The 26,274-nt window shown below is 41.0% G+C and overlaps 1 protein-coding gene across 4 annotated transcripts in view; it reads right to left on the reverse strand.

Moving 5' to 3' along the window:
- Positions 1-1,583: 1,583 nt before the first annotated feature.
- The window catches only part of slc38a10 (solute carrier family 38 member 10), a 36,666-nt gene continuing 11,975 nt past the window's right edge, over positions 1,584-26,274 (reverse strand). Inside the window, exons 7-18 of one of the 4 annotated variants that reach the window (XM_034194711.1) lie at positions 26,143-26,267; positions 21,007-21,109; positions 20,627-20,809; positions 13,717-13,828; positions 12,081-12,187; positions 11,823-11,973; positions 10,281-10,451; positions 9,377-9,760; positions 7,786-7,854; positions 6,600-6,620; positions 5,144-5,284; positions 1,584-5,056 (exon numbers count right to left, since the gene is read on the reverse strand). In XM_034194711.1, the coding sequence (XP_034050602.1) occupies positions 3,762-5,056; positions 5,144-5,284; positions 6,600-6,620; positions 7,786-7,854; positions 9,377-9,760; positions 10,281-10,451; positions 11,823-11,973; positions 12,081-12,187; positions 13,717-13,828; positions 20,627-20,809; positions 21,007-21,109; positions 26,143-26,267 (2,862 nt within the window). In that variant the 3' untranslated portion in view covers positions 1,584-3,761. The remainder of the gene's footprint in view (positions 5,057-5,143; positions 5,285-6,599; positions 6,621-7,785; positions 7,855-9,376; positions 9,761-10,280; positions 10,452-11,822; positions 11,974-12,080; positions 12,188-13,716; positions 13,829-20,626; positions 20,810-21,006; positions 21,110-26,142; positions 26,268-26,274) is intronic. The other 3 variants (XM_034194712.1, XM_034194710.1, XM_034194713.1) reach the window with 3 other exon arrangements.

Genomic DNA, 26,274 nt, shown 5'->3' on the forward strand with positions numbered 1-26,274 from the left:
CTGGCTCCAACTTTCTCTGATTGCTGTTGCCAGATCAGCTTCCACCAAAGATTTTCAATTGGATTAAGATCCGGACTATTTGCAGGGCATGACATTGACCCTGTGTCTTTTTGCAAGGAATGTTTTCACAGTTTTTGCTCTATGGCAAGATGCATTATCATCTTGAAAAATGATTTCATCATCCCCAAACATCCTTTCAATTGATGGGATAAGAAAAGTGTCCAAAATATCAACGTAAACTTGTGCATTTATTGATGATGTAATGACAGCCATCTCCCCAGTGCCTTTACCTGACATGCAGCCCCGTATCATCAATGATTGTGGAAATTTACATGTTCTCTTCAGGCAGTCATCTTTATAAATCTCATTGGAATGGCACCAAACAAAAGTTCCAGCATCATCACCTTGCCCAATGCAGATTCGAGATTCATCACTGAATATGACTTTCATCCAGTCATCCACAGTCCACGATTGCTTTTCCTTAGCCCATTGTAACCTTGTTTTTTTCTGTTTAGGTGTTAATGATGGCTTTCGTTTAGCTTTTCTGTATGTAAATCCCATTTCCTTTAGGCGGTTTCTTACAGTTCGGTCACAGACGTTGACTCCAGTTTCTTCCCATTCGTTCCTCATTTGTTTTGTTGTGAATTTTCGATTTTTGAGACATATTGCTTTAAGTTTTCTGTCTTGACACTTTGTCTTCCTTGGTCTACCAGTATGTTTGCCTTTAACAACCTTCCCATGTTGTTTGTATTTGGTCCAGAGTTTAGACACAGCTGACTGAACAACCAACATCTTTTGCAACATTGCGTGATGATTTACCCTCTTTTAAGAGTTTGATAATCCTCTCCTTTGTTTCAATTGACATCTCTCGTGTTGAAGCCATGATTCATGTCAGTCCACTTGGTGCAACAGCTCCCCAAGGTGTGATCACTCCTTTTTAGATGCAGACTAATGAGCAGATCTGATTTGATGCAGATGTTAGTTTTGGGGATGAAAATTTACAGGGTGATTCCATAATTTATTCCTCAGAATTGCGTGAGTCCATATTTTTTTCCCTCTGCTTGGTCTAAAAAAGTAATCGTTACTGCCACAATTATTTTTCCTGATTTCTTATAGTGTTTCTTAAAGCCAGAAAGTTGCCACTTTAGTTTTGTGTCATGTCTGTGATCTGCTTTTTTTTCTACAAAATTAAACAACTGAATGAACATCCTCCGAGGCCGGTGATTCCATAATTATTGCCAGGGGTTGTATCAAAGGAGTATCTTCAGGACAACTCTGAATGTCCTCAAGTGCCCCAGCCAGAGCCCAGACTTGAATCCGATTGGACATCTCTGGAGAGATCTGAAAATGGCTGTGCACCAAGGCTCCCCATCCCTCATGAAGGAGTTTGAGAGATGCTGCAAAGAGAAATGGCCAAAATTGTCCAAAGATAGGTGCACCAAGCTTGTGGCATCATATTAAAGAAGATTTGATGCTGTAATTGCTGCTGAAGGTGCATCAACAAATTGAGCAAAGGCTGTGAATACTTATGTACATGATTGTTTATTTTTAATACATTTGCAAAAAAATACAGAAATCTTTTTTTCATGTCATTATGGAGTGTTGTGAGAAGAAGTTTAACAGGGAAAATGAATTTACTTCATTTTGGAATAAGGCTGGAACATAAAATGTGGAAAAAGCGAAGCACTGTGAATACTTTCTGAATACACGGTATAGGCATGGCAGGCCACCAGGGCAACGGAACTCCAAGCAAGCCAGAATTTTTATAAAATGATGCAGACATGAGTCTAAACAATTATGTTTCTTACAGATGTAACACGAAAACATATCCCAACGGTCATGCAGACTTTTGCTCTGCATAGTCATTTAAACCTCAGTTATTCAGACACCGCCACATATTTCTTAAACATTGAGAACTGGAAAAAGTCTTTCATCTGGGAGCAGATTTGAAAACAAAAGCAGTCTTGATGAAATAATCAAGAAAGAGGTCATATAGTGCAAAATCTGTTTTTAAATGTAGCTTTTACATTTTGATGTGTTTGAGGTTTAATGTTAAAATGTCTTAAAACTCCCACAGTTCTGATTGTTGTCAGAGACAATCTCAAGCTGTCAACACTGTTTAGGCCTGACTCCATTTAAACATCTACATCACTCAGTAATACCACCTGAACTGAGGTAATTTAAAAAAAATAATGCAGCAGTGAGTCATGCTCACCATGCTTACAAACTTCATAGAATGCAGTTTATGTGTATGCAATAAAATACTTCTGTAGTAGTTCACAATGAGTCAAATTTGTTTTCTGGTCGCTGCTTTTGCATTCAAATGCTTCATATTTTATTGCTCCATGCACCTCTGTCCAGCGTTTTTGTTTTTAAGTAAAACAAATTTGTTTACATCTTCTGAGCACAAACGTTTTATTTATTTATCTCAAAGTGTCCAGAAATACATCTCTCACACAGAAAAATCGATCAAGAAAAATAGCCTCTCATACAAAGCAAAAGTATTTAGTGCGGACTGGCGGAGTGAGTTTTAGAAAAGCTGTATTAATAAAAGTGACTTGTGTTCAACCGCCAACATCATTCACAGTAAGAGAAGGTCACTGGAAGCAGGAAAACCACAAACGGAGCAAAACTAAAATTTTCTTTCTAAATGCAGCGTACAGATCGGAAGGCACTGATTTCAACAAGGTCGAGGTGAAAGACGGGAACGAAATTACAAACTGCTTCATTGTCTACAGTTCAACAGTTAGGCCTCAAAGTAAGAGTGAGCGTAAGACTGTAACCATGGCAACACAACTGAGCAACTTTGGAAAAAGGTCCAAACCACATTAGGTCCAATATGTGACATATACAGAATCGCATAAGAAAAATATCAAGAATATGCACAGTTGAACAGATTTACAATATTTACATCTTATAGTTACAGAAATGCACAAATGCTGACCAAAACAACAACAAAAAAAAACTAGACTGGAAGGCAGATGGCAAGTAACAATGAAATGCTGTCACTTAGCAACAGTTTAAATGCAATTCCTTAAACCCCATTGCTGCATCCTCAGAAGAAAGTCCACGGGGACTGTGGATTTAAAAATGTGTTTTTTCTTTGTTTTTTTGTTTTTGCTTCTCTTAGCAGTCACATTAATCACTAGGGGTCACCGTTTTATCTTAAACCTGAATGTGTTTCATGGAGGCTTAAAAATAGATTCTTCCAATTGTTAAGGCAGCACTTTATCATTAAGTGTCTAATGTAATATTGTGGAATTATGGTACATTTAAAGGGTAACTATGGTTTTTCAACCTGGGGCCTTAGGACAAAACTTTGATAACTGGTCCGGTACTGAGTTAGAACGCTGAGACACTTATACCACGTCAGCTTATACGGTGAGATAAAATCTTACAATAAACTGCTTCTTGGTTTAACTGGTTGATCTACATATGGTCTAATCATGGTTTTCCGCTGGAGCTCTGCAATAACCTCTGCAGCGTGCAATATTTGCAGATTCAAATTGACGTCAGCTATAGCATCGTCCTCTACCCCCCCCACCAAGATTAAAATAAGTTACTATTTACACTATTTTTAATAAAGATTTTGAGTCATTTCCACACTGATTTAAACTCTGTGTCTTCACCCGCTGAATAAAGCTCAAAGTAGAATGTTCCCGTTTGTCCGTAAGGAAAAAACAAATATGTTGGTCCACAGTATGAGGAGGTTCTGCAGCTGCAGATCAGAACAGAGTTTAAAAATGTGCCTGATGCATGTGTTACTTCTCTGCCTTGGCCTTTACGACCCGTTTAATCTGCCGTGAGCGCACCACCGCCCCGGCCAGTAACTGCTCCTCCAGGGCTGCGTGCAAATCGGAGCCCCCCAGCTCCAGCAGGGGCTCCAGGCCGGGAACCCTGGGATCCTCCAGGAGCCCTCCGGGTCCCAGTGCCCTGCGCCTCCGCTTTAGATCTACAGCTCCCTTGTCCTTTACCTTCTCGTGGGACCCTCGGGGGCCCGTCTTATCTTTGAAGGCCCCTTCTTGTGCACCTTCTCCGGGGCCCGCCTGAGCAGCAACGTTCTCTTTGAGGTGTTGTCCTCCTTTCTTCAAAGGTTCGTCTTTCTTCTCAGCCCCATCTGCAGTTTTTTCAGCTTCTGTGGGTCGCTGCAGCTGAGCCAACCTCTCCTTCGACTCCTCCAGCTCCTTCTCCTTCTGCGCTCTTTCATTTATTTCACCGTCTGATTTCGTTATGTCCTTCTGGAATCCCTCTTCCTCTTTTCGTCTCTCGCTGTCCGCTCTGGCAACATTCTCCTGCTCTGCTTTGTCTTTGTCTGCCCTTTCTTGTTCCGGCGCCTCTTTGCTGGTCTCCTTCACTTGTCTCTCCCTTTCTAGTCGGTCATTTTCCACTCTTAACTGCACTTCTTTCACCATCCTTAACCTCTCTGCCTCTCTTGCAGACTCATCTTCTTCAGCTAGCTTTTCCTTTCTCTCCCGTTCATCTCCTTCTTCCACTCTTGCCTTGACTTCATTATCTGTTCTCTTTAGCTCCTCTTCCTGATCTTTTGCCTGTACTACCTCCTTTATTATTACTTTCTCCTTCTCTAACTCCTGGTCTCTAGCTAGTTTCTCCTTTATTACCCTGTCCAGCTGTTCCTCCTCTAGCACTTTATTCTCTTTCCTTTCCCTCACCTCTTTCCCCCCGTGTCCTCCTTCAGCTTGGGCTAAATGTCTGTTTTCAGGTACTGGCTGCGGTTCCTCTGGTTTTTTCTGTCCTAGTGGTACTCCTCTTGCTCCCAGCTCTTTTTGTTCTCCTCCAGGTGCTACAGGTTTAACATGATCGTTCTCTCCATTGGCTGCTTGAACAGCTGCTTTAGGATCCCCGGCATCAGCAGCCGGAGCTTGATTCTGTGGTGCAGCTTGAGCCTCGGCAGCTCCCGCCTGCGCCGCTGCAGCTTCATCGCTCAGCTGCTTCACCTCTGACCCCACGGCAGAATCTTTAGCCTTTGCTGCTCCACCTTCGTTCACCTCCAAGTGTTCCTGAACACCTTTTTCTCCTTCGCCCTCAGCAGCGACCCCTATAATAAGTGAAACACACGTGGTTACATTCACCCCCACATGACCAGTGATGATGACACCTGCACCCTCTGTGGCGTGACGCGTACCAGCAGGCTGCTTCTGGTGGATTTCCTTGTGCTGCTCCTCTATGACGGCCAGTAACTTTTCCTGCTGGTCCAGAAGCCTCTTTTGCTGCTCCTGCTGCTCTTTAATCACTTGCAGCAGCACGGCGTGGTCGAGCTGACCCTCTACACAGAACCAGAAAGACACAATGGAAACGAGGCCTGGCCGTCGCGTACAGATGAGTCCGTTACATTAGATACACAGCCGTCACTAACTGAGTTAGGCTACTGGAGGACCCGATTTTAGATGAGAGGGTAGTACTGCATTTCCACTCAAGCTCTAGAACACTTCACTAAACATAAAACAAAACAAGAACTGTACACTCATAACTATAAGAGACAGCAAGGTGGGTGAGTGATTCCACTAGGGGTGGAACGATACATCGTGCCTTGTCAAACGTAGTGAATTGGCTTTTTTTTTGTTTGTTTTTTTGCATCACGACAACAGTATAAGTCAACTACTCCATAGAAGAACTCATGATCTCTTGATGAAGCATGAACAAGTCATAAAATATCCACATAGGAAATAGTTAAGTATCTGAATTCATACTTTAGAATAATATTTAATATTATAATAATTGTCATGTGTATGTAATGGTGATAGATGTATCATGGAGCTACTGTATCGTTCCATCTCTTGACTCCACACTGGAATATTAAATGATTTTATGATAAAAAAAAATAAAAAAACACGACTAATTGCTATTCTTTCTATATGAATGTACTCATACTGGCCACTTCATGAGGTACACCTACTCAACGGTCCTTTAAAGTAAATACCTCATCAATAATTTGAAAAGTAATTGGAGTATTTAGGTGTATAGACACAGTGAAAGGATTTAATTAAGATGAAGCAAAGCAGAATGGTTTAAGAAAAGTGATCCAAGTGATTTTGGTTGTTGGCACTAGACACGCTGGTGTTGAGATTTCATAAAGTGCTGATCTTCTGGGACTTTCGTGCACAACTTTCTCTAGAACCTACAGAGAAGAAACATGAACTTTCTGGGTGCGCCACACCTTCTTGATGGCAGTAGCCAGAGAAGAAATGGTCGGGAAGAAATTTTTTGGGTAGGAACGGGAAAACCATCACCGAAATAAGGCAAAGGAAGGTTGGAAAAATGTTGCAAGTCTCCATTTCTGCTGCAACGTTCAGACGTTTCACTCAAAATTTAGTGTGAACAACAAGAACGCATGGATCCATCCTGCCTTGTATCAACAATTCAGGCTGGTGGTGCCAGCCGAGTGAGCCCTTCATGATTCTCCACATTGTTGAATCTTTGCCACGAAGAATTAAGAGTGTCCTGAAGGCAAAAGCAGGTCGAACACAGTGTACCTAATCAAGTGGCCAGTATACGTACACATATTTAAGTGGTAACTGTCCCAACTGTGTGAATGAAATTCCATTTGAAGAGCAGAAAAAGAGGCAAGAATGTATTCATACCTGCCACCAGCTTTTTTATCACTGTGATAATCCAGCAGAGAAACAAAGAAAAAGGGGGAAATGGACAGAGAAAGAAAGAGCAAAAGTAAACAATGGAATAAGAAAGTCAACACAGGCCCCATTGGAAAAAAAAGACTACAAAAGAGCAAGAGAAAGAAAATCACCAGAATCATTTGCTTGCCTTTTAAAAGTAGGCGCGATTAAAGCAAAAACATATCATGCATATTTACATAAAATAAGCAAAGTGAGAATGAGGAAGAGGCGGGGCATAAAGATGCATGCAGTAGACCACGTTAAGTTTCTTCTCAAAAACAAGTTACGTGCACAAATATGCCATAATGTTACATCACATGCAGGATATGATGCATTGTTAAATTAACACTGCAGACAGTAAAATAGCATTAAATTAACTATTGTAGTGTCAATTAACTATGAGCATTTAGCAACTTGATTTAACACTAAAAGGGTAGACTTAACACTATTTTGCACAGAAGACATGGCATGCATGTGCTGCAATGTTAAATTATACTGCAGAGACTGCACATGATCCCAGTCAAAAAGTGTTAAATTAACTCTATTGTAGTATAAATTAACTATTAGCATTTTGCAATATAATTTAACACTGGAATAGCAAAGATTTAACACTATTTTGCAGAGGATGCATGTACGTATGTATGTGCAGTGTTAAATTTTAAATTAATACTGCAGAGATTTCAAATGATCCCAGACAAAATAGTGTTAAATCAACTCTATCATAGTGTAAATTAACTATCGTCATTGATAAACCTACTTTAACACCATTTCAAACCGCAAGTACGTGTGCAATTGCTACACTGTTAAAAGAATACTGCCGAGAGTACATATAATCCCAGTCAAATAGTGTTAAATCAACTCTATATCACAGTGTAAACGAACTATCAGTGTTTATCAACTTGATTTAACACATAATTAAAAGTGGATTTAACTGTTTCAAATGGGACATACATATAAACTTGCTGCAGTTGCTAATTTAGCACTGCAACATGTTCAATGTACAAATTACATTTAGCCATTTAATGAAATAAAAGCATTATTAATTGTATGTTTGACACCAGCTTGTTTCATTTTACACTGCACGTGACTATCTGCTCACTGCTGTGTGAAGGACCTCTGACTTAAAGCTTTCTTACTCAACCAACACGCTTACCATCCATCTTGTCGTCTGCGACGCCTTTGCTGTCTGCAGCTGCCGGATGCTCTCCTTCAGCAACTGGAGCTGAGGGAATCACAAACATCACAGTCAGGATCAGCAGGCAGCTCGAGTTATTTTCAGGGCTGTGAAAACTCCGCAAATCCGAGGAATTCTGCTGATTTAGTCATGCGGTGTATGTGTTTTACTCATGATTGTCAGAGTTTTTAAAATGCCTATCGCAAAGCGTTCTTATTTTTTACAAAATTGTGCAAGTTTTATAAATCTGGACACTGATCACAAATCTGTTTCCTCGGATCCGCAAAAGTCAGAGCAATGGCTCACTCAAAGCGTGGCTGTTGGTTACGACAGTTGTCGTAAAGCTGGGCTGGTTGGTTGTTACGGCGACGCTGTGTGCCTCCTGCTGTAAGCTGTTTTTAAGATAAATGTAGCATGTGGACATCACATACTTTTTAGAGCTATCAACTTTTTAAAAGAAGAATTTTGCGGTATGTCTGTGTCACGGAGCAATGTCGGACAGAGCGAAGATGGCAAGAAAGACGGTGTGAAAAAGTTGGCTTGAATTTAAAGTCGTCTTCATGAACTGAAAGATAAAAGAAACAGGAAAAGCAGAAACATGGTAACAATTTTTCTCTCCCTGGAAAATAAACATTGTGCTGTTCAAACAGGATTTCAGACAATATTATGTGACTTTTTATTAATGTAGACTTTTTACCATTAGAAAAAAAGACAGTGGTTTTGAATGGATTTACAGGAATTCACACAATTATATAAGTGACTTTTTTTTTAATTAATGTAGACTTTTTATCATTAGAAAAAAAGACAGTGGTTTTGAATGGATTTACAGGAATTCACACAAGAATTTGTATATTATTGATATTGTTCCATGATTTTCAAAATATTCTACAAGCTTTAGCTGTGGTTTTTTGAAATGCTTTAAGTCTTTTCAGTCTTTATGAATTTCATGTAGTTTAATTGTTCTGAATTAATGCATAATTTGGTTTACAATTCTGGAAAATCATTCCAGGTCCTACTTCCATGTCATATTTTGTTATTTCAACATCATCATTGACAGTTCAAGTGAAAGGTTGAATCTAGGATCATTTAACCCCTTAACGGCTGAATTTATATAGCTGTATATAAAAAAATGTTTTGTGTGTGTTTTTGCCTTTAAGTAGATGGTAAATAATGTTGAGATTATTAATTACACTTCTGCACAAAAAATAAATAGTAATTTTGGTATTTTAGTAATAATTTATGTTATAATGTTATTATAATAATAATGGTATGTTGCAAATTTGCGACAACAGGCATACTGGTCAATTTGGTATGTTGCATATTTGAGTCAAATACTGTAGCATATATGCGACAGTAGGCGTTAAGGGGTTAAATATGCACTTCTTTTGAGATTTTTTTTCTTCTAGGGTATGCTGAAAATGTATCATTAGATACAAAATTAATTTGGTTTCTGGGGCTCCGCGGGCCCTAGACTGCACCCCCTGACCCACTGCAAATTTTCCTCTGATTTCACAATTTACATTTCACAGCCCTGTATTTTGCACGACAGTTTTATATGATACAATCTTACGTTTCCCTGCAGCATCTGGGGCTTTGGCCGCATGATCGATTTGAACCGCGGCAGCCTGATCAGCAGCTCCGGCCACTTTCCCAGCAGGATCTGGCTCATTCACTTCCTTTAGTGAGGGAACATCCTGCTTCTTGACTGCGTCTGGAACTGGCTTCTGTAGGGCCTCATTGAACCCGTCGTCACCCTGTTTATTTTCACTCTTCTCCTCTGCTTTAATGTCATGACCTAAATCTCTTTTGGGGTCCAATACGTCGCCACCTGTAGGAGGAGGCGGTTTTTTGTCCTGCTCCAGCTCTGCATTGTTCTTTCGAGTGTCTATCATGACCTCGTCATGAGGGTTGGGCGGTTCGTGGCGATGGGCGTCGGCCTCTGGCACAGCGACTCCTGTGGAAACAGAAATCACTCATTCTACACATCTATGGGTTCTAAGGCTGCATCCTAGAGAAGTCTAAACAGAAACCTGATTGTTCTCCAGGTCATTCACAGCTGCGTGGACTAAGACGATGCAGATGAAGTGTTTTGTCCAATGACTCAGGTTGTGAGCCCAGAAATCAAACCCAGGTCTACGTATTTGGCAGCCCTACTCCGTACCTACTGAGCTACCTATCGTTCTTCCACATTAAAATAGGATTCACTTTTAGACTGACAAGACACATGAAGTTCAAGGGATGATGCAGAGAATTATTAACAACTGAAAAATTAATTGGCAAAAAAGGGAAAATTATATTCTGAAAAAGTAGATTAGGAAAAAAAAATACATCTCCAGTCCAGGTTAAGTAGTTCATTCCCTCCTTTTAAAAACTTAGGTCGGACAAGAGTCTTAACTGGAGCATTTTATTTATTTATTTATTTTTTGTTGTTGATGGTTTTTAACACTGACGCCTTGTGCATTTTAAATCCTTACCGGCGTCGGGGCGGTCCAGCTGCACCTCTTCATCTTTCTTCCTCTCAGGCAATTCCACTGGTCCCTTAATTTGGGGGGGTTCAGCCGGCTCCCTCCTTATGGGCTGTGCCACCTCAGCAGGTTGGTTTGCAGGTTTCTCCATCTCCACTGGCTTCTTGTTTAATGCAATGTCTACACACAAACACACAAAACAAAACCTCTTACAACACGTATCGCCAAGTGCAACTGGAACCTCTATTAAATACAGAATATAAATATATCCAGAAGCTCTTAACTTGTAATTTAAATTTTTACAGAAATATTCTGGCATTAAAATAATTAATCATCATGAGTGTTACTGTACTGTGACTGACTTAAGATCACATCCACTAGGTGGCAGCAAACACTGAGACTGCCATTAATGATAGCTAGAGATGGATGAGACGGGCAGACGCACTTTGTTCTCAGAATTAAAATGAAAACTGTCAAACAGGAATCAAGCTTCACACAAAAAGTCAAAAACCAAAGATGTACTTGGACCGAGCACATGACAGGTCTTGGTTAAGAAACAAAGACCATACAGATGAAGAACCATCTGGATTGAGAAGCTGTCCTGTCTCACCTTAGAATTGATTATCAGTGCTTTTGGACCAAGCAGTTCAAGAGTTCTCTGAACTGGGTGAGGTCTCCAGAGATCTACCCCCCCACCCCAAAGGCCCTTTTTCCTGTTTGCATTCACTCCGCCAGTAGAAAGCTAGCTGGAATCTACTCTCACATCACTGCCATCCCTACCATGAAGTAGTGCGGTCTAAGAACTACGATCATCATCAGTTGCACGCGGTGTGCACACACAAAAACAATCAGGCTTCCTCCAATAGTTCTAAGAACTATGAAGAAGTCCCTCTGGTGCAAAGCTCCTAATATTAAGTTGTAGCTTTCCAATTCATCTCATTTGTTTCATCCTGCACCCTTGTACCAAACCCAAATACCCAGCTTCCTTTATGCAGTTGGTGCTTGCAGGCATTTTATAGCTGCCACAGGAGATGTGGGGGAGACGGGCATGTAGACAATGCGTTTTTTTTTGGGGGGGGGGGGGGGGGAATAGGGGGAGAAATGAGTGGCGGTGTAAGGGTAGGGGGCAGGGTGAAGAATTGCTGGAGTTTGAAGGGCATCTCTCTCGTGCCATCAATGTCAAATGCTCGGCGCTGCGCTCAGATATTATCAAGAGGTTATCTCCTCTCCTTGTCTGTCCGTCCGCCTGCCTGCCTTTTCTTCTCTGAGATGAAAGAAAGCCTTTTCATTCATTGTGCCTTTTGTTTTAGTCTCACTGGCACACAATCTCTGTACACTGCGGCCATCCGCAACTTTAAGACGTGAACAAAAATCACTGCTGCCACTTGCGTCATTTGCATAAACTAGTCAAATCTCAGACGCTGCACGCTGTGTAGCTCCGCCCTGCTGGGCCACACATTTCCACAGCTCATCTATAAATCACATTCACGCACGTCTGAGTGGGAGAAGTGACTGTCAATCAATCGTGAGCACATGTCAAAGAGTCCTTACCGCGTGGCTCAGGGAGGTCCGGGAGCAGGTGGTTACTGTGGTCCGGTGCTGGAGGAGGAGGTTGAATTCTGGCGCGAGAACTACTGGCTGAAATTGAGATGGTGGTAAAGGTGCTGATCAAGAGGATTCCCAGACCCACCAAAAGCACCAGCTAGAAATCCACAGAGAGTGAAGAAGAAGAAGAAGAAAATTGTCAGAAACCAATAAATGGGAATTTTCTGGTCACATTAACGTGCGTGCGTGTTGCGACTGTGCAACCTGAGCGATAATGCCATTCTTCTGGATCTTTCTGTAGATCAGTGCAGGGCAGATGAAGCAGATCAGACTGCCCATGGTGGCTCCAGTTAGGCCCAGAATGGTTTCCACTGAAGAGGGAGAAGCAGAAAGAACTATTACGTGGCCCTGTAGAGCTCAGCGGGTGCACCACAGCACAACAAGGCATGAAGGGGGCCTGTTGAGCGTACCTCATCACTGCAACTAAACAAAATAAAACTACAGATTTGTGACCAAACGCTCAAATACCCAAAGCTATGCCATAATAGTTTCTTGAAGGTTTTACAAATTGGTGGCAGTAAATCATTTGTAAAGAAATGAGTCGACTTTTGTACTGAGGAGCCAAACAGGTCTGTTTATTCATGTAACAGACTAACAACATAAGTCACTTTCCCATGATGCTCTGCGTCAAAGTGCCAAACTGTGTCACACTTCGTTGTAAATCCACCAAACAGTTTAGGAGTTGCAAATGCGAAACTCAGGGACAGATGGGTGAGTGAATGGACAGTGCAACGCCTAGTCAAGTGGTGTAATCAAGTCAAGCCAAGTATGGACGCATGCGCTGATGTCCCATATCACCGCATCCACCGCACCACAGAATCTCTTTGGGTCCTGGATGGCAACCACCCAGGCAGACAACCAGTCCATTCCCACCTCTTGAAAGTAACAATATGTCTGTTATAGCCAGGTGACGACTGAGCATCCTCAACACTGACACTGGTGTCTTCCTCATCCGAGTCTCCCTAAGTAACCGCTCATTTGACACAAAGTCATTCTAGCAGTACCCAAGGATTCTCCAAAAAGACTTGGTACCAAAGGCATCCAGTCACCGAATTATGTCACTTGGTGGTGTTCAAGTATCACAATCATTTTCGGGGGCATACAAAAACCTAACCATCATCCCGAACTACGTTTGCCACTCCTAGCCTGCACCTGCTCAGCTCCAAGCTCCCATCCATGGCATCCTGCTCCTGGCAAGGGTGAACCCCGCCCCCCTGCCCCCCCGTCTCTGTTGGGCGCTGGGCCCGGAAACCCGCAGTTCATCCAGAGGACGTGGACCATATTGTCTCCCTCAGATTTAGTGTCCCTCCTCCCCAGGGTCCTTACCTCCCTTCTCCTCACTCTATTAGTCTGATTAGATACACAAAGACCGTGCCAAACCTGCTGCATCACTGCCCAATCAAAAGTTTAACAAACAGCCGCCACATAAAGGAATGAATAAAACATAAACTCATGCTAACCTTTACATCGCCGCCATTTTGGAGCCATTTGCAAAAGGGGAAGCAGAGACTGAAAGAAGCTGACAGAGGGCCAAAGCTGGTGTATACAAGGATATGTGGCTGAGAGAGAGAGAGAGTCTGGGAGAATAATAGCCCTATCTTCCTGCCTGCCAGTCTAAGAGGAGATAAAAGTTAGCACCCTGATTTAAGGACTGTGTTAGAGTGTGACAGTCACTGACTCGTAAAGTCACATTCACACACGTCGTAAAGCTTCCCAGCTACTCCGCCCACATAAAGCAACACACACACACACACCTATGATGTCCAGTTAGCCGGATACACACACAGACGCACACACAGACGCACACACACAGTCGCTGCTTCGTGGAGTCGCCGCATACCATTGGGGATGAGGATGCCTCCCAGCATAGTGCCAAACACGATGCAGAAGGTGATCGTCTTGAACCGCAAAGGAGGCATGTAGCCACCAGCCGCAAACGTCCCATCCTTCTGCTGGAAGGCAGACAGACACACAGAGTGATAAAAAGAAAAAGAAAAATTAGCATTTGATGCAATATTTTACTTATTTATTTTTAATTAAGCTCTATTCGGACAGGACTAATTTTCTACAGAGAGGTGGCACGTAACTTTACCACAACATGTCTAATATTTATAGAAGATTTGCATGGGACAAGAAAGTTTAGTAAAACTGACCTAGATGGAAGGGACTAGTCAAACATCCCTACATAGTTAAATAAACCTCACTCCTCAAGGCCAAAAGACACTCCAGCAACAGACCCTAGAGCCCATGGGTTTTAGCCTTGTGGTTAGAGAGCCTGTCTTCCATCCCAGGGACTATGAGTTCAAACCCAAAATGGGACACACTGACCCAGGTTACACAAGCATCATATAACCATGTCCCATCTCCTTCATTTTAGTATGTGCTAACTTATATATTTATTTATTCTAATCTGCATATATAAATAAAACTGTAAATAACACTTCTGCTGCTGGTGCATCTTCCAAGTGCCTCTTTGAGCCCTTTCATACTTGACATAAATGGAGGAAAAAGGAGTTTTTCCACAGGACATTACTGACATGTGTGTTCATACAGGATTAATATACATAACCTGAGGTAAATTTTCTGTACTATTTGACAAAAGGAAAAAGGCCTGGAATATGTACTGGCAAAGGAGCTCTCCATCAGTAAAAATAATGGAAATGGCCCATTCAGGCGGGACAAAAATAAGTAATAAACTCTTGCAATAATTATGTTACCCCACCTCTCCATATTAAAGTAATCTGGTCCAAATATGAGAACAAAACCTACAATAGTTCCCCTTTAGTCAGGGGAAAGTATTGTAGAGTATTGTTTCCTCATTATCACCACACCCTAGTCCTAAAGCTCTCACCAATAGCCCAAAACACAAATAACAACCAATTGTTTAGATCGGGTAGCATAGGTTAAAACCAGTGGTGGACGCAGTTCCGATAATCCGATAACCGATAATTATTGAAGATAATGTTTTCATTATCGGATTATCTTTTTAGATAACTTTAAAAACCATTATCAGACTAATTATCTTGCGATAAATTTTTGTCCGATAATTTTTAGACCGATAACGTGGTAAATAAAGCTGAACAGCTACAAATGTTTATAAAACATAAAATCAGTTGATCACCTACCTGTTAAATGTTTTGTAGCTGATGTATAGTTCTACCCTCTGCAAAACAGAGAAGAGCTGCTTTAAGAAGAAACCGCTCTATCCTCTGCAGGCAAAGGAGAACTGCGTTTATTAAATTCCACGCATCTTAAATGTAGCAGACACGGATTATCTGGAATTTTGTTTTGGCAAGTTTTCAAGGTCTCTACTGCCATCTACTGGCCAGTAGTGTTCATTCGCCCTATTGACGTATCCCATAATCCCTTGCGTGCCAGAGAGTCGCTGCAGTCAAACAACATATAGAGAATCAACACGATGACAGTTGTAAATGAATACGGTATTATACTACAAAATGTATTTTTTTTACTGCGTTTCACCACGTTAATAAGAGACTGCTGCATGATACCCTGAAAACTTGCTAAAACAATAACAAATAATCCGTGTCTGTTATGTTTAATCTGCGTGGAATTTAATAAATGCAAACCGAATTTCAGACATATTATATATATTAGTCTGGAACAAAGAGGACAAACAGTGTTGTAAAGAACAATAATCAAGACGTTAAAGAGCAAACTTCACTTTCCCCCAGAACGACATGATCAGGAAGCGAGTGGAGCACACAGCAGCTCCCATTGAAAATAACGGAGAGACAACCTGTGATTCTCGCATATTTACATAAAATAAACGCAATAACAACGTCTAAAAACCCAGAGAATATATTCACGAGAGTTTCAGGCACAATATAAAAATAGTTTTATGTTGCGATGTTAATGGTGCTGTCTGTGTGCAGCAGTTAAAGTGCAGCATGATCAGAGTGTCTCAATGCAGTTCTCAATGTTACTGAGATGTCGCAGCGTGGCGACCTCTCCGAGGTTTTGCGGGATTTGAAACGTCAATAGGGCAAATAGCCAACATTTATGTGTCAAGACAATATTGAGTGCACATTTTACAATATAATAAAATGTGTGCACATTCTCTCCACATGCAAAACATTTTGTGATGACACTTCCAGGGCTCCGTAAAAATGCCTGCTTTTACAAATAAAAAAAAAGGAATATTTTACAAAAGCACATTTATCTATAAACACCAACACACGACACACATCACATTAACGTGTTGGTTTACATAATGAATGACTCAACCAATCAGTATTTAGCAGAAGAGTTACATTTTACCCAGAATCCTTTGCGATCTGTCTGTATTTGTTACAAAAATTCAGAATTAGTGCATTATTCAACATTAAACGATTATATATATATATATATATATATATATATATATATATATATATATATAAAAGTTATATTTTAACTTTGTACAAATGACAGAATTGACATTAATGGAGTTATTTTATCAGTATTCATTTTATTTATAGACCAAACCATAACTCAGCATTGCTTTATTTTCCAAGACCTCCGCCTGACCGGAGTGTTGTGATTGGGTAGAGAGCTGAGCTTTGCGGCTGCTCTCAGCTTGCTTCTGTGCTGGAAGCCATGTAGTAAACAAGAGCTTCCAGCAGGGGGCAAGATGTTCAAAGTCAGAAATGCGGGCTCATTGTTTGGGTCTGTTGTCGCTTTTGATGCTACCAGAAGTGATCATGGTGTTAAAACTCAAATTCAATTTGTTATAGTAGTTGCAAATGTACCAGAGACAACACTGGAATTAATCGGTTATCAGTTATCTGTAACTTCCGATACATTTTTGGGTGGTTTATCGTTTTATCTTTATCAAAGATAACGTTTCAGTTATCTGATTATCTGTTATCAAAGTTAATTTTTTGGTTATCTGTGCCCACCACTGGTTAAAACTCGTCTCACAGCAAGAAGGTCCACCATTGCCCATGTTCTCACTGAATCTGTGATGATTTCTTCCAGATTGTCCAGTTTCCTTTCAGCAGCAAAAACATGCACATAATGTTCTTTCTTGCAGATCTAGAGTTACATAAGGCAGGGCAACCAGCATAAAAAAGTGTGCCAAATCAAAATGCGAGTCATAAGTAAGTAAGTAAAACAGAATTGCATACCAGATCAGATAAGATTGCATTTATGCATTTAATGATTAGTTGGTTAACAAAAGCACAGATCAAGAAACTGCTATCCTCATTTTGAAATTTTTGAGCAGTTGTGTACATAAGCTACATTAAGATTCAGTGCATGCTAAAGAATTTAGATGTGAGATGTGTTTAATGTTCCATTTCCCTCATCCAAACTGAATAAAAATCACCCGACATGAACATTACAGTGATCCTTTTTTTCCAAATATGATTTCAATCAAACTTGGCATAAAATAAATGGTCAGATATCAAAGTCATACTTCCAGCCTAATGCTAATATACATGAAAATGGCTAATTATACGTAAAGGAGTTTTATTGTTCATGAACGTAACTGTTTAAAAGCCCATGTACTATTTTTTGTACATGCCTGATACTAACATGCAGACCTGGGTTTGATTCCCATCTTCACTCTACCTGTCTGTGATCTCAGACAAGACACTTAACTTGCATTGTCCCAGTCCACTCAGCTGTAGACTTCGATGAGGAAGTAATCTGCAATGAATTGACGTCCTGTTTAGGGGGTGTCGTAGACTCTCACTCGCATCATAACCAATGGACCTCAGAACCTATACAGGATTTGCATCTTCTTCTTCCTCCTCCTGATATTTTGAAATGTGGGTGCGGCGTCATTGTGGTGCCTGCACACTTTTCATCTAGATATTACCATTATTGCAAGTTTCTTGCATCAAATTAGCAGGTATTCTTTGTAAGGTTACGTGAACCACAAACGTACCATATGAGTCGCTCCTGAGTATTCAGCGGGTAAAAATAAGTATTGAACGCATCACCATTTTTCTCGGTGCGATTGACATGAAGTTTTCACCAGATAACGGTAACAACCCAAGTAATCTACACATACAAATAAATCAAACCATAGATTTCCAAAAATTAAGTTATGTGTAATAATGTTAAATGACACAGGAAAAAAAGTATTGAACACCTGAAGAAAGGGAAGTGCAAAAAGGCATGGAAAGCTCTCAGAGGAAAGTTCTCCTCGTAAGATTTCTGACAGAGGACTGAAAATAATTATCAGAAGAGTTGTCCAAGAGGCAAGGAGCACTTGTGGAGCACTTTATTAAGACCTGGAATTAGCAGGTACAATTGCTTCAAAGAAAACAAGAAGAAATGGACTCAGGCGCCATAACCTGTATGTACGCTCACCACACAAGTCCACTGCTCAAGGAAAAGCATGTTGAAGATCATTTAAAGTTTGCTGCCCAACATTTTGACAAGCCTGTGAAATACTGGGAGAATATAGTCATGGATGTCATAATACACACCATAAATGACACTGCACATCACCCCCCAAAAAACAGTGACGTTTGGAGGTGGTAACATCATGGTGTGGGTCGGTTTTCAGCATAAAGCACTGGCAAACTTCACATAATTGAAGGAAGCGTGAATGGAAAATGTACGGAGACATTCTTGAAACAAATCTTCCAGGATGATGAAAATGAAACAAGGGTGGACATTTCAGCAAGACAGTGATCCCAAACACACAGCCAAGGAAACGCTCAAGTGGTTTCAGAGAATGAAAATAAAGCTACTAGAATGGCCCAGCCAATCACCTGACTTCATTCCAACAGAAAATCTATGGAAAGAACTAAAGATCAGAGCTGGCGTGCCCAACCAGTCGATCGTGGGCTGAGTTCCAGTCGATCTCTTGGGGGGGAAAAAAAAGAGAAAAAAAAAAAATCTGTCACTGGACTCCGGAGGATTCAATGCTGCTATAACAGACTCATGCAGCAGGTGGCAGCAACAAGCATGCCAGCTTCCATTAAATGCATTAAATGAAAAATTATAATTTTCATCCTGGATTATTGTTTAATTTATTCGAATGACAAATCCATCTGTCTTATCTGCAAAGTAAATGTGGGTTTACTGAAGAAAGGGAATTTAGAGCGGCATTTCAGATGATTCACAAGAAATACGATGCTAACTTTTAATGCTAATCCGGTTAAATCAAGACTGATGAATGTGGCGAACAAGATTGCAGTGTTCTGTTCAGGCCAGGAGTCTGAGGATGCATTTATTCTGTTCGCAGTTGGAAGAGACACACATCTTTTGCACACAGACGTTAGGTGGCTCAGCAGAGGTAAATTTCTGGAACGTTCAAACCATGCTGAATATGCACAGCTTTTGGATTTGAAAGCAAGTTTAAAAGCAAAGTACATGTGCTCTCAAGCAGGTTGCAACAGCGTGACCTGCAGAAGTTTCCACACATGGACACAGAACTTAAGCACCAGGACACAGATTGGGCGGAGCCTGAGAGTGCACATTATAATGATCACGTGGAGAGCATCTTGTCAGAATTTGACAGGCGCTTTGCTGACTTTACATCCAAAGAGCCTGTTGTCAGTTTTCTCTGTTTTCCATTTGGGGAAAACATAGATGTGGACTGTATATCGTCCAAAGTGGCATCGCTCTTCAACCTGGATCATCACACTGAAAAATTACATTGAGCTCAGATCCAGAGCAACACCTGACATGAATGTCCAAATGTGGAATCTAATGCAGACAGAGAGTGTCTGAGTGCCTGCTTACAGCTGCACTCAGCATCTACTGTCAAGACTATGAGAGAACAGCTTCCTCCTCTCGGTGCCAGAAGTCCCACTAAGGTAGGGAACAACTTTTCCAAGTTGAGGCAACTCCTAGGCCTACATGTGCTTATTCTTTTCCACCATGCATATTTACTTCAATGATGCATTATTATTGTTAAAACCTGCCAGAAATTTGTGTTATTATATTGGTGCACAATATAATGTGGCTACGCTGTGGCGTTCGATATGGCTTGGTAGATCTCGATACGCTGTCAACTTTAAAGGTAGATCTCGGTTCAAAAAAGGTTGGGCACCCCTGCATCAGAGTTTATAGAAGCGGTCCACAGAACCTTCAAGATTTGAAGACTGTGTTGAAGGATGAGCCAAAATCACACCTGGGCAATGCATGCGACTAGTTTTTCCATATAAGAGGCGTCGTACAAAAGCAAAGGCTTTTGTATGATGTATTAAATAAATTTCAGCCAGCGTGTTCAATATTTTTTCCCCTGTGTCATTCCATTTTGTTAAACATAACTTAATTTCTGTACTTGTTTGTTTTGGTCTCTTTGCACGTGTGGATTAATTGGGTTGTTACCAACATCTGCTGACAATTTCATGTCAATAGCACCTTTAGAAATATATTTACTGAGAAAAATGGTGATGTGCTCACTACTTATTTTATGAGCTGTATGTCACACTTGTCAGAATATATAGTGTGAAGAGATAAAAAAAAAAAAACCCTAACTGTGTAACATAGCATTTGCCTGGGGGCAATTTTAACAACAGGCTTTGTGTATTTTTCACAGCTCTTTTTACTGCAGACTAGCGTGGTGCCATGGCAGCACAGAGCTTACACTTTCCATATGCATTTAACTCTCCATAGGTTTCATCAGCTGCTGACATAATTAGAACTGTGGGCAACATGTGGATCCACCATCCGTTTTTGTTGTGTATAAGGGCCTGTAAAACATATTTTTGGCATCCAGCATACGTAACATGTCCCCAAATCTCCATAACCAAGGTGAGAAACAAACGTGTAACACACGTGCTCACCTGCTGCTCAAAAAGCATGGTGTTGATAGCCTGGCGGCAGGGCAAGATCATCATGGGAAATCCCACAGCCACAGACATCATGAAGCCAACGCGAATCATCTCCGTGACCAGATTAGACGGGAAGTTCATTAACACGTTCCCCGCAATGTCTTCTGTGAAGCTGATATAGCCAAAGAAGCCCACCTGAAGCAAAGGAGGAGCCGTGTTAACAATAAGAAGAGCGAACAATGAGAATGAGGGCAAACCCCCCCCCCCCCTCATATTTAGCAATGAATTTTCCATCATTCAATGCATACGCCATCTGCTGTTGTGTCTCGTGCAAACGCTATGAGAGTAAATATGGCTGCTGACATGCATGGAAATGGCTTTTCCCCACTCACGGTGATGTAGAAGATGGTGACGACGTTGAGGGCTGAGGTGAAGATGGTGCTCATGCGTTTGACGGACGGCTCGTCCAGGCTGTCGTAGGTTGGCAGCACCTGCCTGTGAGAGATAAGCAGCCCGACAACAAGACACTGTGTGTGCTGCTGATGTCACGCCACAGTGGAAGAGCTGTTGTGCATTCATGTGCTGTCCTGAGTGCTGGACATTAAGAGTTTTACCTCCTTCAATGCCTCAAAAGTGGGCATTCAAGTCACGGAAATAAGTTTCACAGTCTAAAAACGTACCCGTGTCATCTGGATTATGTTCATCCAACCATGTGTTGTCCAAAAATAACACTGACATGCAAATGAATGCATTTATAACAGCAAAAACAGCAGCTGATCTTCAAAATGGCAGCAGAAAGAAATAATGTGGCAGTGGGGGTGACGTATGTAGGAAGTATGAGTGCGACTGTGACACAGAGCGGGTGACAGCAGTTGAGGCCAGATGAGGTCGAATCTGAGACACCGCTAAACAACCGCCTTGTCCCTCCTTCAAGAGCGCGAGGGGCCATCAGCACATTAGGCAGTGAATTTACAGGCTTATGTCACGGCGAACGCCTTGAAGGCTTTAGAGCATTATAAACTTTACTGGCTCACCAGTCTCTCATGCTCATATATGAGAAAAGGGAGAAAGAGATGAAATAAGAAAAAAATCGTAACATTCTCTGCTTCTCAATGGCTATCTCACATGCTAATTGTAAATGCATGTACTGTCGCGAGGTGGCAACTGGTGAATGTTAGCAAAAATTAAATAAAAGTGAACACCTTATGAGAGAAGCTAAAGCATCAAACGTACACTTGGCAGGCCAGACTCAAATACAAATGTTTTTATTTTCCTTAAATAGAGGAAAAAAGCAACACACATGCTCTTAAATATGAAATTTGTAATTTGATATGAACGCAAATTCACAAAGTGTCCAGCAGGTATCAGTGTTCAGTAAATCGTCCTTTTGATACAGACTCTGCAACCGGTGTTTCACAGGTTTTGAAATGTTTACCATCACTAAGTTGCAACTTGGTGGACTCAGGTGACACAAATTAAGTTTTCTGTCTGAGCACAGATCTGGAATCGAACCTCTATCTACATATTGGAAGTCCAACTCCTATCAGACCAGGTAGCTCAGTGGGTTAAGTAAGTGATCCAAGGGTTCCATTACATCATCAGTCTGTGTCCTTGAGCATGACGTCAGCTGGAGAAGTAACCTGTGTTGGATTGGCATACCGTCCGGGGGGGGGGGGGGGGGGGGGGGGTCCACCCGCCTCGTTACCCCAAACGTCTGTGAAAGTATCTGACAACTGTATACCCATCAGTTCTCGGGAAGCCTCTTTGATGGCCGACATGCACAAAGCTCCCCCTTATGCGCTATATGCCAGGAAGCTAGCAAGCTGTGAAACGCTAACCAGCTTCCTCCTTCAATTCAGTTGCTTGACTGTTGGTCATCAAATTACGTAGCTGTATAAGTGCAAGTTTAAGACATGTTGAATGAGCTTTGTTTTGCAGCTATACCACTGTAAAGAAACATATTTTCTTTGGTGAACACTACATGATGTATCACGTATATTACAAACAATATGTGGAAACCAGGTGTTAAGACTCTCACTGGCTTCACGCTACGGAACCCAGGAATAAGCATCACTAACACCAATGGGCTTCGGGGTCTATATAGAATTTCCTTCTTTTGTTTAATCTCCTATTTGTGCTTAAAATAATGCTGGAGAGTATTTTTTAAGCTAAAGTTGAAAGCATGCCAACAGCAGAATCACAGAGGGACATGTTGAGCAGATTCATTTCTTATGTCCCTCTATTATGGGCTAACTGCACTTTGTTATTCAAATGCTCAAGCCAAACAACAGCACCAGCTCCCATCCCATCATAACAATGATGTAAGTAATATTTTAACTGAAAGTCAACACGTTTCATGTATGTAATAAAAATCCAATGTGCTGAGAGCTGTTTAATCAGCCTGTGAATACATCAGTGTGTGTCTGTAAGATGGCGGCTGTCCAATGTGTTGATTAGTGGTTTGGCGTGAGTTGCCTGCCGCCGAACGGAGCGCTTGCCTTGCTCGGCCTGACCGCAGGCCAAGAAATCACCCTGCCAAATATCACTCAGCACTGGTAGTGGGAACCAAAGCACTAAACACACACATGCATAAACACACGAGTGCACACTTGCTTCCTCTTCACAAAGCGCACACCTCACTTGCTAATGAACGCACCCGCCAGACCATAATGTTGTGTTAGCTTTGTGCGATTACATTAATTAACGTCTCATTTCAGTCTCGGAGCTACAGTCACCCACTCCGGCCGGTTAACTCACTCTCTCACTCACAAACAAACACATGCATCGCCACCACCCAAACACTCGGCTCTTAGTGACCTCACTGTTATACTCCCCAACACAGAGACTAAAGCCAAAACATGAACCTTCAACCCATAGCAAAGCATTGTGGCCGTGACAGAACAAGCAGTTTGGTGAAAAATCAAACAAATAAAAGAATAAGGCTGTAAAGAGTTAAAGTATTTAGGCGTGATTGTGGGCAATTGTCACCGAAGAGAAAGTTCATGACTATACACACAGACCGTGCAGTGGTGGGCACAGCTAACCCAAAAGACGGCCATCTGCCAAATGAAAATTTAGCTGAAGCGATAAAATACTAAAACATTTCGCTGAAGCTACCGCTAACAATGAACGTATATGAATTTAGCTTTGGTATTTTTTGTTGGTGGTGGGAGTTTTACTATGATTTGACCTCCTGCTCCACCATCTCCTTGAAGTAATGTTTGTCACACAGCAGATAAGTGAAACAATCATGCAAATGGTGATAAAAGCATCAAATTCAGCAGAAATATTCCTTAGACACTCCTCTTTTGACAAAAACCAATTGGCCACTTGACTTTTCAATCGGTGGTCAGGTAGGGGTCAATTGAAGAATTACACAGAGGTCAAAATTAAAAGATGCTCCAATCATATTGAAAAATATTCCACATTATTTGCCTAATCATAAAGATTCCAAAAAGGCATAGTTTGGACAATCTGTGACTGAATTCTATGGAATTACAGGATAAAAACAGCAAGAATGGAGACAAAGGTTAATGTTATTTTGTACAGGGTCAAAAGTTAAAGTTGCTCCAATTTTGGTAAAAAGTGATGCAAATTATTGGTTGAGCTAATAGGATTAATAAATGGAATAGTGTTGAATGTTTGGTCTCCAAAGTAAAGGTCAAACAAGGTCTACGTTGTTACCCCTTAACGTGATAAGTAAGGATGATACATGGTCCAAACTATTCCTTTTTAAAACCGTGTTAACTCAACTAGTAATCTGCATCACTTTTTAACAAAATTGGAGCAACTTTAACTTTTGACCCCTGTACAAAATGAAACTGACCTTTGTCACCATTCTTGCTGTTTTTAATCCCGTAACTCCATAGAAGTTGGCAAAACTAAATTTAGTGGAAGCCAAATTGTCCATTAATGGTTTTGTAAGTTTAGCTGAAATGCTCATCTGCTCGCAAAAAAGTTATCTTCACTAATTAGCTGTCAGTTGATTAGTTCAACTGTGCCCACCACTGAGTATAATGCACACTACAGGTCTCCAGCCAAATAATTCCGGTAGTTAACTGTGAGCTATTTCAAAATTGACTTGAAAAACAAGAGTGAAAAATCTGCTTGTATTTAAATTTAGCATTTATGTAACAAACTACAGAAGTCAGGACACATTGAGCATGTGCTACCAGAGCTCAAAAGTGTTTTTTAGATATCCTGATCAGACTACAACGTAGCTGTCAAACTCTCACAAGCATCTGCTTTAGCAATTCAACTGAAAATTTAACTAAACAGATGCATTTTTTTTCTTGTTATCCGTTTTAAGCTTAACTTAATTCTTTTTAAAATTAACAGTTTATTCCAGATTGGGCAGACCAAATAGTGGAACAAAGACGGACAAGGTGACTGCATGAATAGTTGGGAAAAAGAACATTTGCTAATTAAACAGACACCCCAACTCCAACATAAACTCCCCGAAACCTTCAAAGGTGTTTTAAAACAGTAACGTTCATGCACCAACTGTGACATTTGCAAAAAGGAAAGAAAGGGGGGAAATTTATTTATTAATTTTACACGCATCAAAATTAGGTTACCATTCACTGTGCTGCAGGAATTAGGTCGTAGAACAGCCCAGCATTTAGACTCTACCCACCTTAATTTTGTGATTACAATAAGATTTTTTTTAATTAAATGAATTAACTTTGACTATATTCATAATGCCAGTGTACTTCACAAGAAGAACCTTCAGGGCAAAAAGACATCTTTCAAGACACCATATTTTTTTTGATGAACTCTTGTCTTTTCTTCTTTTTTCTCTCCCCCCAGCTCACATCAGTCTGAGCGTCACATTAATGACAGTGGCACCACTGATGAAGTGAAGAGGCCTTTCTTTAGAGTTCATCCACCAGTTCCACTGCTACAGGAACAACACACTGCTGGCACATGCACAGCAACATTTGCGATCAAGAAGTCTGTATGGAAGTGTTCACAACTCATATTCAGATAGAAGACAGGGGACGGGAAGGAGAGGAACAGTACTAGCCAGTAAGCCAGTAGCAAGCAGTATTTCTGGTATTCATATTTGTATTTACATTTTGCAACTTGTTTTATTTCTACTTTTGATACTCGGTGTGCTTCTTACTCTGTGTGCTGCTGTTCAATGCTGCTGGAACCTCAATTTCCCTGAAGGATTCATAAAGTTCTATCTAATCTAATCTGATATTGGCAAATTTATAAGACGTCAGTGGAACTGGTTTGTTGATATTATTCTATTAATATTAAGTGTGTCGCATTTCATTCATTTTAAGTCACAAGTGAATAGTTATACAGCTCCATGAGGTCCTTGTACGCCCCCTATTGATGTGGGGTGGCAAAAATTTAACTCTACATCCCAAAGTATTACAAAATGTGTCAATGAGCCTCAGCTTACATCTTGTGAAGTACCCTGGCGTGATTTTTTTTTTTTTTTTTTTTTTAAGAGTCTGGTTTGCATTTGTTTCATTATAAGGTCCTGTGCGGGTGGAGGGAGCAGGAGGAGTACTTACGACTGACAGGCGAAGGCCATCCCACAGATGGGGAGACAGCGAAACACACCCTCCCATCGCACCACATTGACCTGCCCCAGCCACAGGCCACTGAGCAGCCCGTGTTTGAATGAGGACAGCACCATCTGAAGG

Source organism: Thalassophryne amazonica, chromosome 18 (assembly GCF_902500255.1).
Source record: "Thalassophryne amazonica chromosome 18, fThaAma1.1, whole genome shotgun sequence".
In the NCBI taxonomy this organism is placed as follows: domain Eukaryota; kingdom Metazoa; phylum Chordata; class Actinopteri; order Batrachoidiformes; family Batrachoididae; genus Thalassophryne; species Thalassophryne amazonica.